The sequence below is a fragment of the Clytia hemisphaerica genome, unplaced genomic scaffold (genome assembly GCF_902728285.1).
Source record: "Clytia hemisphaerica strain Z4C2 unplaced genomic scaffold, Clytia hemisphaerica genome assembly, whole genome shotgun sequence".
Classification (NCBI taxonomy): domain Eukaryota; kingdom Metazoa; phylum Cnidaria; class Hydrozoa; order Leptothecata; family Clytiidae; genus Clytia; species Clytia hemisphaerica.
In genome coordinates, this window is record NW_027104338.1 from 280,445 (window position 1) to 293,066 (window position 12,622).

The 12,622-nt window shown below is 35.2% G+C and overlaps 1 protein-coding gene across 1 annotated transcript; it reads right to left on the reverse strand.

The window, feature by feature from the left end:
• Window positions 1–11,314: 11,314 nt before the first annotated feature.
• Window positions 11,315–12,159, reverse strand: LOC136817847 (retrograde protein of 51 kDa-like). The gene is made up of 2 exons (XM_067074181.1): window positions 12,030–12,159; window positions 11,315–11,693 (listed from the first exon to the last, which is right to left on the reverse strand). Exons 1-2 carry the CDS (start codon window positions 12,148–12,150, stop codon window positions 11,356–11,358), a joined length of 459 nt encoding a protein of 152 aa, XP_066930282.1. The 5' UTR covers window positions 12,151–12,159; the 3' UTR covers window positions 11,315–11,355.
• Between the last annotated feature and the right edge of the window lie 463 nt (window positions 12,160–12,622).

Consider the following 12,622-nt stretch of genomic DNA (forward strand, 5'->3'; position numbering starts at 1 on the left):
AAGATAATGTAGATAATATATTATATCATCATTATTTATAACTGTAGCTAGTTTATACTGTGAATGGCTTTAGAAATCCTCTAAAAGGATATTTTTGTTCACAGTCCTTGTAAATATTTCATAGCTCATAAAGTCTATCAAAGAAAACAATACAACAATACAATTGCTATTGCAATTGTCATTACTTGGACTACTTGGACCTAAAACTTTTATCAGGCTGGGGGGGGGGGGTCTTTGTTTTCAGGGGGGACCTTAGCCTGGGAATCCAAGCTTATAATTTTAGAAAAAACAAAAAATACCTCACCTCACAAAGTTCTAAAATTATAGAGCTTGGTGCAGGTAGATTAAGTCTGATACAGAATGTTATAAACAGTCTGTGTGTGAACCCTTGTTGACAGACTTTCTGAACTTTGGAAACCCAGGCAAACACACATAATCAACTTACCATAAAAACTCTTTCACAAGCTCTAAAGACTTTCAAAACTACTAAAAACCACATCAAAACATCAGCCACATGTATTTATAGACTTCCAGCCAACAGCCATTTTGTTTCGAAATGAATCTATGTTTTCATTTTCATTTGTTTTCCTTTTTTCTGCAGAGTCAGCTTTTTCCATAAATTATGCGCGCGCATCGAAATAATCAAAATGCGCGCGAAAGTACTGCTAAGTAATTCGCCGAAAGCTGGCCAATCAGGCCGAACCTGCATTGCAGGGAAAAATCTCCCTGCAGGCGAGTTACCTGCGCCAAGCGTTAAACCAGCAGCAAAAATATCATAAACTAGACTGTGAAAAAAGTTTAACGCTTGGATTCCCAGGCTAGGGGGACCTAACTAAATTTGGCAAGGGGGAACTAGAATCTAATCGCGGAACTATGTAAGTAGGATTTCCTGTCAGTTAGGCACATCCTAATTGAATCGGGTTTGAAATATTTTGCTTCATTTGAAGAACTACATAGATGAAATTTTTTTTCCATGGGTCAATTTTTTCTTCGAAGATTGAAGAAACTTTTAACAAAAAAATAAAGTTCCCAGCTTTCTACCTTTTTCCCGTTTTCAGTTCGAAGTTCATTTTTATTCATTTTCACACTTTTAGCCTGAGACGTCCTATCTCATTTGCAGTGGGTGACGAAAACCCCATGCAAATGCTCACCCCGTTCATTTTCCAGGATGTGCCTGACTGCCTGTGTCAAACCACCACGGTAGAGTAGAGGTATGTCATGGCCCATGCTGCTAAAAGGATTTTTAATATTGCAGGGCTGCAAATAATATATTTAGTCAATCGGACATCATCTGATCATGTCCGACTGAAATGAAATCCTGTCAAAATCCTGTCGGTCATTCAGTGTATATTTTTCATAAAATTGTACCACAAGTGTTACGCGTAAGCCAAATCGCGTATTACGAACAACCTCTAAATTGCCGAGTACAGGAGAAAAAAAATCGAAATTCAAAATGGCGGCCAAGCCCACGATGATAACTATCAAAAATCTTTGTTTTTCATTCAGCTATTGCAGCTCAATAAATCAATGAAATAATTTGAAATAAAAAGTAAACAAACCTTGAACCTTTCATGAATCCAAATGAATAAAAGTATTCATCTAAAGTGAAGATTACATTTCACAATAAAACGATTTCTAAACCAACCTAAAGTCAGTGTCTGCCAACTAAAAACTTCTCTGCGGGGTCACTGACAAGGAGTTACGACTTCAGACTTTAGATTCCAATTCTTGTATAGGCTGCAACTACACTGCCAAATGATCTGTATCACAAAGACTTCCAATTGGGTCCACAAGTTAAGAAAATGAGATTATCTTATAGCACGGGGGTTCTGTTTTTAAAAACAAACTTCAAAATAAAATTGTTAATGAGCTTGTTACTTAACATATCACTTACTTACATAATTTATGAATGATATAACACCCCTTTCTTAAATAAATGGCCTCTTAAAGTCTTTTATGTTTGCCGCAAGAAGGAAGAAAAATTTAATTTGACCCCCGTTTTTTTCTCTCGTTTTCTAGCCATTTCCCGCGTGTTAGTGTAGACACAACTTTAATTCGGGGAAATGAAGCGTTTTCATTGGTCTAAAATCACGGATGGTCACGTGACCAGAATTTTTATCCAGGGAAATGCCGTGGCCGCAATGTTTTGCTTTAGTGAGATTGACCATTTTGTTGTTTAGATTTGAGCGGGCGAAATTTCTGTACAAACCAAAATATGGCTTCGTTGGAATACCGGTTGAAACACTTGTGGTACAGTCTTGATTGATTAAAGTTATGAAGAAAAGTAGATAAAAAAGTAACCTTGTGGAACAACTCGTTGCTGTAACACAGAAATTGATTCGATAGGGCGGTCATCAAAAAATTGTTCTATTCGCGTTACCCGCCCGCATCAAATTTTCCGCTGATTTTCCGGTGCGGAAATGCGGAAAAAAATCTGGGAAAAGCAATTTGTTCTTTTAAAGTATAGCTTTTTTCTCAATTGCTCTGACGACCATCGAAAAATTGTTTTGCTCGCGTTACCACCCGCCCCTGAGTTACTGGCGTGATTAAAAAAACCCGGGAATGTTTTTGACCGCCCGTTCGCCCGCATGCATTTTTAACACCCGTTGCAACGCGAACAGAGCATTTTTTCGATGACCGCCTAATAGTGATCTTAGAAACATTCTTTAAAGTTACAAAGAAAGTGAGTTGATCCAGTTGTAGTTAATCAATATAATCGATAATCTTGAGTAATCGATAAATAATGGATTAGATATCGATTAACCGATAGAATCGATATAGGTAATCGAAGGAGCGAAGGAGCGCCTGGAAGCAATCAGTAAAAGAGACCACTTTCGTTTTTGTTGCAGATTTCGATACAAACTTCTATCAGGGATTACATACTTGTTAATGTGTCTTGTCAACTTGTCACCATTGTATTGTTGTAAAGGGAAAGATAAAAGAGGTAAGACTAGCTTAGTTTCTAATCCTGATATTAGGGGGGGATGTTAGGACTAATTTTTTAAGCCCATTTGTCAAAAGTTGCCATTTGGTATAAAAAGAAGAAAAATTCATGTAAAAACCCTGTGGAACTTTTTTCAAGGTTGCCACGGGTAGGGTGCCACCGCTGCTCCGCCAGCAAAATCGAAATTTCAAAAATTTTTAAAACATAGTGAAGTGACCCCTCATTTGAAAGGTATTTTCATGCTGATTAAGAAAATCAATATTGTAATGGTGAAAAACACTCTCACAAAAAGTAACTTAAGAAAAACGATCAAAAAATTGCGTTTTTAGCAAAATCCTTAAAATTTTGCCAACTGTTGGAAATTACTTTTTGTGACAGTGTTATTCAACCTCATTATATTGATTTTCTTAACCAGCATGAAAATACCTTTCAAATGAGGGGTCACTTCACTATGTTTTGAAAATTTTTGAAATTTCGATTTTGCTGGCGGAGCCACGGTGCCACCCTGCCCGTGGCAACCTTGAAAAGGGTACCACAGGGTTTTAACATAATTTTTTCTTCTTTTTATACCCAAAGGCAACTTTTGACAAATGGGCTAAGAATTTACGCCATTTTTGCAAAATAACATCCCCCCCTACTGATATTAGGCGAACCCAAAAAAAAATTTTGTTTCCGGTCCACCGGCCGGGTGAAAATTTATTTCGTCGTCACCCGGCCGCATTTTTTTTCGTACATCATCGTTAGGGTTAGGGTTACTTTGTTTGTTTGGAAAACTTTTGTGAATCAGTTTTTGAGGCGTGTGATTTATCGCACGTGATATTTTATATTCCACTGTAAAATGCACGCCTAGAAATCACCTGGAATGAAGGTTTTATCCCGATCATTGAACAATATAACATTATAGAAATGAAATTTTATTCATCTCAAACTAAACCCTACATTGTTTTTGTTAATTCTTGCTTGCAACTCAACTTTTAAGAATGTTTTTTTTTATATACAACTTGGTTTTTATAAAAGAATCATGCTGATTTGTGAGGGTTGGTGTAATTTAAGATGCACGATCTAACGATTTACGATGCACGATTCGCGATCGGTGCATAAAATATGTTAATTCATGCGTAATTATACTAATCATGATAAAATATTTAGGCAATTTACAAACTTTCATTCGCTGAAACTCAATTATTTTTAAAAACATCATTTATGTGAGATTATGCAAATTATATTTTCTCTTTTCAATTTAAATTCAGTCATAGATTAAAATAAAGTGAAAGCCACGTGCATTCACCTTCTGTACTCTCTCTTTTTCATAACTGGAATTAATATAGGAGAATTGTTTACCGAAAAAAAATTCTTTCTCATAATAGAGCACCCGTTTTTTGCAATATATTCTTTTATTTGCTTTTTCGAAGAAAGAAATTCCTATATTTGATTACGATTGTTAAAACTGAGAGAAGAAATATTTCTTGTGCATTGTTTACTTTCCCTCTCTGTCTATTGTAAGATTTTGTTCACAAGGTAGCTTGTATTATCAACATTATATGTATAAAGTTAGTTTTATTCATAATATACTTTATTTCTTTTTTGTTGCATAAATTTACCGTGGTAAACAAAAGCGAGATTATGCCATTGTTTTAGAATTATGTTATATAATTTAAGTTTTATGATAATTATTAGGAATAATCAGCATACTTTATGCATGGATCGCGCATTGTGAATCGTAAATCGTTAGATCGTGCATCTTAAATTACACCAACCCGATTTGTGAGTAAAATAAATAAAAACATTCACAAAGTGGGGACTTTTCAGTAAGGGACCATGTACAAATATTGTTCCACTTTTCAACGAATTTTCACGATTTCTTTCGTTTCCCAAATGATTTTAATCGTTTAAGAATCGTACCAATTCAAAGCGATGTCAGGCTGAAACGTTATTAAACGATTTTAAACGTTTTTCTTTGAACAAAAAGTGGTAAAACGATTTGAAAAGAAAGTCTTCAAGTTAAAACGATTTCCTAATCAATTAAACGAATTTGAAACTATCAAAACGAATTTGAAACTATACTATCAAAACGAATTTGAAACTATCAAAACGAATTTGAAACTATCAAAACGAATTTGAAACTATCAAAACGAATTTGAAACTATCAAAACGAATTTGAAACTATCAAAACGAATTTGAAACTATCAAAACGAATTTCTTACCTCTAAAACGAATTTCTTACCTCTGAAACGAATATCATACCTCTAAAACGAATATCTAAACTAGTAAACGAATATCTAACCTATTAAACAAATATCTGAAATATTAAACAAATATCTAAACTATTAAACGATTATTAGCTAATATAGCCAAGGCTTTTCAAATCCTCAACCATAATAAGCAAGGGATTTTCTACCTTGTTGACTTTAAGCTCCTCCATTTTATCCTCACTGGCTAATAAATTCTCACCGGGTCACTGAGACAGGGGTGTGATAATTCTTCTTGCTCCCCTGTGTGCGCAAACTAAAACCAGTTTCTTAGCCCCTCTAAAAAAGTGAAAGCACTCGTTATATATTTTTGGAAAGCTAAGGGGTAGGGGAATCAAAGTAGCATGGACTTTCACACCGACAATTAAGAGTCCACATATTTTATATATGGACCTATGCATTGTCTCTCCACTCTTGTACCTTTACTTGGCCATGTCTGGTACACTAACTGATTTTTGACGAATTTTAATGGGGCAAAAACGATTTAATTTTATTGAAACGTTTTGCCTCCGGATGGAACGTTTTTCTATTTAAAAGAACGATCTATATAAACCTAAAACGATTTTGAGTACACCAAAACGATTTTGAGAACACCAGAACGATTTTGAGAACACCAGAACGATTTTGAGTACACCAGAACGATTTTGAGTACACTTAAACGAAATCTGGATATTTAGAACGGTTGTAAACGATTTTCAAAATTTAAAACGAATGAAAACGAATTCCTTTTTATAGTTTGTCAGTCATCGTTTAGAAAACGATTTTTCTTCAAATCTTTGGCTACTAAATCGTTTCATACCTTTTCACTATACGATTTTTTCTCAAACGATTAAAACAATATTTGTACACGGTCCCTAAGTAAACAGCTTTGTTTTTATAAAAGGAATCATGCTGACTTGTGAGTAAAATAAAAAGAAACATTCATAAAGTGAAGATTTAAAAAAATGGGGAAATGTTTCTCTCACACTACTTTTTTCTCAAAAAAGTTCACTTTGTAATCACAGTTTGGAGCCTTTATATTCAAAATGAAAGAGAGTGTCCAGTTCTTAGAGATAACACAATTGAAAATATAAACGATGAAAATTAAGTATTTGAATAATCGCACGCCTAGACCACTATAAATCAAAATCTAGGCGTGTGATGATCGCACGTGAATTTTTCTTATGCCGAAGCCTGTAGCGGTGTCAAGTTACTACAGATTTAAGGTAAAGAAGACCATCATTTTAACTTCTACGAGTGCTTTAAAAAAATTGAGTTTTTGGATCAAAATTTAGCAAAAAAAATCTTTTTGCGGCCGGCCGGGTGAGTGTTTTTTTCGTCACCCGGTGGGCCGGAAACAAAAATATTTTTAGGGTTCGCCTTAGTTTTAAAATACTTAGACTGTTAGAAACACCCTTGAAAGTTACGAAGAAAGCGAGTTGATAAAAGTGATTTTAGAAACACTCTTGAAAGTTATGAAGAAAGCTAAACGATAAAAGTGATCTTAGAAACACTCTTGAAAGTTATGGAGTAAACCAGTCAATAAAAAGTGATCTTAGAAACAACCGTTAATCAGATTAAAATTACAGAGAAGGCAGTCAATTAAAGTAAACTTTAGAAACACTCTTGAAAGCTACAAAGGAAGTGAGTATTAAAAGAATAGGCTATATACCGTCAACTACTCTAACTTGGGACTATCTGACAAAACATGGGATGGCAATTCGGCCACCATTTCACCGTACCCCCCAAAGTCATTTGATTTGAGTTAATAAACGGCGTATTAAAAAAAAATACACGATTTCTCTTTCGCAATGAGTAGGCTTTTAAATCGAAATATAAAAAAAGTATGATTGATAAACTTGGTGGAGTTATCAAAACAAATTTGCTGTTAAAGAGATTTAACAGTATAATAAGTAAAAATACAGGCCAGATATCAACAGTCCCAAGTTAGAGCAGTTGACGGTAAGAGACAGGGGTTTAAGAGATTTATTTTCAATTCAAGTTAATGGTTTATTCTTCTTTTCATTCGGACATCTTGACCGACACAAATGGTTTTAAGTCGGTCAAAAGGCTTTTTGCAGTCGGATATTGACCGTTGACCGATACTTATTTGCCTGATACTGCCATGGTCCTAGGTCCCCCCTAAGAATTTAGGTGCCCCCTAGGATTTAGGTGGCCCCTATTGGAAAAATATTCTAGGTGGCCCCTAAAAGTTCAAAAATTGAAAAAAGCTAAAAATTGAAATCGTAGATATACTTTTAGAAAAACTTTCTTTTTTGTCAAGTGTAATTAAATACAACAGTTTTAAAAATAGCTACTTAAAGGCAAACAAAAGAAAATAAAGTTTATCACTAAAGTTTTTTATGGAAAAAGGTTTGCGAGAGGTTTCAAGGTTTTGTAAGTTGGGGTCCCCCTAGCTCAGTAGGTGGCCCCTGGCCAAAGACTATTTGTAGGTACCAGTTGCCCTGAGACCTTTTAACCCCCCCCCCCTGCGAGCAGGGGGGGGTGAAGCCATGTACTGCCAACTTTTTTTTTCCGATACAAATTTTTTTTAAGATCCAGAATTGTCGAGTTACAGTATATGTGACCCTCCAAACGATTTGGAGTACATTAAAAACGAGACCGGTCTTGGTGCGGTCGTGCTCGTGCCGCTTTCCGACTGGTTAATTGTGCGTGTAAAAGTTGAAAAAAGCGACCAAAAGACCGCACAGTACCGTATGGTCCGTGCGTACAAAACGCCGACTAAAGCGGACGATGGTGCGGTCCCCGCCGACTAAAGCAGACGATGGTGCGGTCCCCGCCGTTTGTTTATATTTTTTTGGTTGCCGTAAGAATTTCAGCCTCGAGTTCAAGCAAGCAAAACAACAACTTGTTTGTGGACACACAAAAAGAACTTGCGATGTTCGATGTTCGATGCTCACATGTGAATTCTTGAGTTCAACTTTGTTTATTTTGCCGAACGTTATAAAATCGGCGAACAGTCATGTAAAAAACCCTTCCGTAAAATGTATGCTGTTTGTTATGATTTCTCGTTTGCCGGCAAACGTTTCGAACGGCAAAATGTCCGCACCATGACCGCACTGAATACCGCACTTATTCAAATGGTGCTCTTTAGTGACCGATCGAGTGCGTTTGAATGGATTTTTAGAAAAGATTTTTGGATGATTTCTGGCCGATACAAAGGTATCATTTTACCGCACGGTAAATCGTTTCGCCGCTTTTTTGCCGCACATTTTATCGATCTGTCCGCACCAAGACCGGTCTCATTTTTAATGTACTCCAAATCGCTTGGGGGGTCACATATAGAAAACTTCAAAGTGAACAATTTTCGAGCTGGTTTAGAGGGTCTTAAAATTCACAGAATTTTCCAATTTTTCCTTCCTCTTAGTCTGCTAAGGTTTGACCAAAATTGGGCCAAACTTGGGAGGCAATTTGTGAAAGTTGGGATTTTGGCTGGCCCTATTACAAGTTCTAATATCTTAGAAAAAATTAAAAGTGAGCAAAGCGAAGCTTTTTAATATTTTTTCTATTTTTTTGCTAAAACCTACTAATTTCAAGGTGGTCTAAAAAGCAAAGGGACGCTGAGATTAGAAGTCAGAGTCGCCTTTTTCCTCCTCTTGCCTCTTGGCACCCCCCAAAAATTGTACGCTGGGGGGGGGGCACTGCCCGTAAAAATGTTTCTTCATTCTCTTTGAAAGTTTCTTTTAACTTTGACAGTTGGGCAGCCGTTTTTAATGAAGGTTGCGATCCAGGCGAAGGAACTATTGCCAGTAGATCTCTTGAGACAGTGACGCAGTTTGGACATATATATTTGCAGGCAGTTCGTCTTCCATCCTTGCAGACCGTTATCATGTAGGGTGGAAGTCTGGTGCAGATGAAATGTACGCTTCTGTTGCATTTTGAGCAGGTCAAAACGTCTTGGCTGCATTCGTCAACGCAAGAGGATGAGGTGCAAAGTGGGTTAGGTGTGTTTCGTGGTCTTTTGGGCATCATATCATATTGATGTTGATTTGAGTGTGATGTTCTGTTAATAATGAAAATAAGTAGTTTTTGGAACAATTTTTCATAAATTTTCAGAATTTTCAGAAATTGACCAAATCCCCTACTATTTTTCGAGGGCATTTCAATGATATTAGTGTTTTTGGGTTATAGCAGGTTATAGTGAACTCCCAAAGGTTTTTGGTTGTGACCTCAGTTCTTTTATCCATGAAAAAATCTGCTAGCCCTTATTTGATTAACCTTTTCAAAAAAGTTTTTAAATATTCTTTCGAATGAGCCAAAAAAAAATCAATCTGGAAATTGTTGTCACAGGTCCTAAATAAAAGATACTATCTATTTGGTAATAGAATATTTCTCTCTCTAAAAGAACTTAAGGTAGTTTAAACTTTGTGCAGTACTAGATAATGAAGAATACTATTCTATTTTAGCTTGTTTAAAAATGATTTCTAGATCTGCTAAGAAACTTAACCTGTTGATATTTTCACATATCATAGAACTTTCATAGGGTATAATGGATGTATGTAACGCAAAAACTTTTTGTTAAGAGCCTTTAAAAGCTGTGTTCCATCATTATTTGGTATATATTTAAAAAAATATTGCTACAAATATGTTTAAAGCCGCTGCACCTGTCGCAAGTCGGGGACTCCAGATTGCAATGGTTGGGGTGTTTATGTGATTGCTGTTTTGTTTTTATAAACTTTATGTCTATTGGTTTGTTGGTTCTTTTTCGCATAAAATTCTCATTTCTTGACAGAATGTTTGATTGATTAGATTTATTTATTTAGAAAAATTCAAAAAAATGGAAAAAAAACGTATACTTATAAAAATATTAGTGCCTTTTTATGTTTCACCTTTATCTTATTTAGATTTTCAACACTTTCTCTCCTTGAGGTCAGATCTCTGATCTTCACCATATATATTTGCAATTACATTGGGACTGACCCAGGGTTTGAAATATATATTAGGATTTTTTGCTTTGTATGTTTCGTGTTTGGTAATTTTTAGGTTTTCTTTTTCGTTTTCACTTGACTAATAAAGGGCATTATTTATTATATAATACACCGTTTAGGAGTCTCCACCGTGTTCCACCGTGAAAGCAGTAGGTAAAAATGTGCACTTTAGTACTGTGGAGGTTAGAGGAATGTAAATATTGTCAATTTTTTCTTTCCTTTAAAGAGAATGATTTAGATATTTGAACATGATATCAATGATAATTTTATGGATCTCTCCTGAAAATTTCACAAAAATTCATCTAGAGGAAAAGAAATTATGATTAAAAAGGACTTCTTTACCTACTGTATCTCTGCTAGGTTTCCTTATTGAAAAATGCTCTGCACAGGGCATCCTAAGATTTTTGTAAGTAATAATACCTATATCATTTTATCAAGGGTAAATTGTGACAATGTCTTCTAAAAGAACTAAAGACCAACATTTGGTTGAAAAAGTGAATAAACTGAAAGAAAAGCAAAACCAATGGATGAAGGAGAGAGAAGATAATAAAAATCCAAAGAAATTTGTTCACTCTAGTTTGCGTTCTACAAGCTCAAGTGTGAAATCAAAACAAAGTACACAGGATGCTATGAAAGAGTCTGATACAATGGCTTGGGCGACAAGTAATTCAAATTATAATGGATTTGTTGTTCGAAACGGTTCTGGAACTTCTCGGAGTCGACCAGATTCATCACGTACACCATCCAACAAAAAAACAAAAACCTTTACTCACAGTTCTCTTAAGAAACAAACTTCTTCTAAACCCTTATCAGCCAAATCATCAAATTTCACACACAGTAATAACAAAGAACTTTCCAAAGAAGAGCTTGTTGACAATCCAGATGAAGAAAAAAATTCAACTTTGGAATCCGATGAGTCTCTTTCAACATCATTCACAGAGCACATGACAAATCTAAAACTGGACCAATACGACAGTACCAAATATAATAACAACAAACCGCAAAAGAAAATGGAAGGAATTAAGTATATGGATAATCATTTTTGTGCCTCGTGTAAACAAGTTATGGTGACTGAAGATCGTAAACCTGTCATGGTGTTCCCTTGTGGGCATTCTTTTTGTGCTAAATGTCTTTCTGGGAAGCGTCAATGTCTACAGTGTGGATGTGACATTATTTCCATACAAACCAATTATCTTGACAACGAAGACCTGCTTTGAGATTAAGCAGCTTATTTCTATTGGTCGTCATCGATTTCTTCCAATATTGGAACAACATGGGGTGCGACTTTTTCAACCATATCTCGTAATTTCTCTTTATTCTCGCTAATCGATCCAATCGTTTTTTGTAGCATATTTAATTGCCCTTTTTGTTTATCGTAATCTCGTTCTAAAAGCTTAATTTGTTGTTGTTCTTTTTCAATACTTTCATGTTCTGATTGGATGGCACGTCTCAAGTTTGCGATTTCAGTTTCCACTCCTTGAATGTACTCTTCATGGTGTTTTATGATGTTTTGTTTATCAATGAGTTGGTGGGTTGCCTCCTCCATCTGATCTATCACGTCTGTTGCCTCTCCTGAAAGATAGAGATGATGGTTTAGATTAAAATATATTATTCTCAGTTGCTTCTCAAACAAAAGCTAAAATCTTTTATGTTGCCCACCTCCTCGGGTGCCTAAAGCCCGTCAAAATCTATATATCTTTTCACGCATATTTGCATTGGGTTTGTCTATTTTGAAACTTGATAAGAGATGCCTATATCAGGTTTGATTGAAGGCTTGAAATCTTCAGAAGACCTTTAAGGTCTCTTAACTTAAGCATTGCAATGTAAATTAAATAAATTATAAACAAAATTCATTTTAAGAGAACGAACACCATATTTCCGGGCTATGAAAATAAATAGAAGTTTTACCTCTCATAATATTGATCCTTGTGTTCAAATTCTTGTACTCATCAATGTAGCTCCTGATCTGCTTTTCCTTCATTTCAAGTTCTTCCTTCTCAGTTTTCCTCTTAAACTGTTGTATGATCATGAATAAAGAATCATTATTTCAGGACCTTGATAGTATGCTGAAAAAGTATACTTCTGATGATATCAGACAGTTTTTTGTGGGTTTTTTCTTTAAATTTATAATGAACTGACCAGAAATTTTTCCCTACTCTTGTGTAATGTAACAAAGGTTAATTGGCTTGCCATGCTTTCCACTTTTATTTTAAAGAACAGATCAGCATAGCCTGACCATGTTTATTCGGGCATATAAAAGCTGTAGAACTAGTTTTTTTATATGTGATTGGAAAGTAATTTTTTACCTCTTACCAATTCACCCCATACTTATGGTAACCTGCTAGCCTTTATCATATTTATAGTTCTTTAGCCACTTCACCACTCCCATTTACCCCCTCTCCAAACTTTATTTTAAGTACATTTTTGTTTTTGTTGATCAAAAAAATGGATTTTACCAGGCTTTAGGTTTTTTAACAGATGTACATATTTTTTTATGATCT

Bases quoted from the DNA above. Each gene is read 5' to 3' on its own strand.
- LOC136817847 (XM_067074181.1), bottom strand. From the start codon at position 12,150: ATGATCATACAACAGTTTAAGAGGAAAACTGAGAAGGAAGAACTTGAA. The intron at 11,694-12,029 runs GTAAAACTTCTA...TCTATCTTTCAG, and splicing joins AAGGATCAATATTATGAGAG to GAGAGGCAACAGACGTGATA.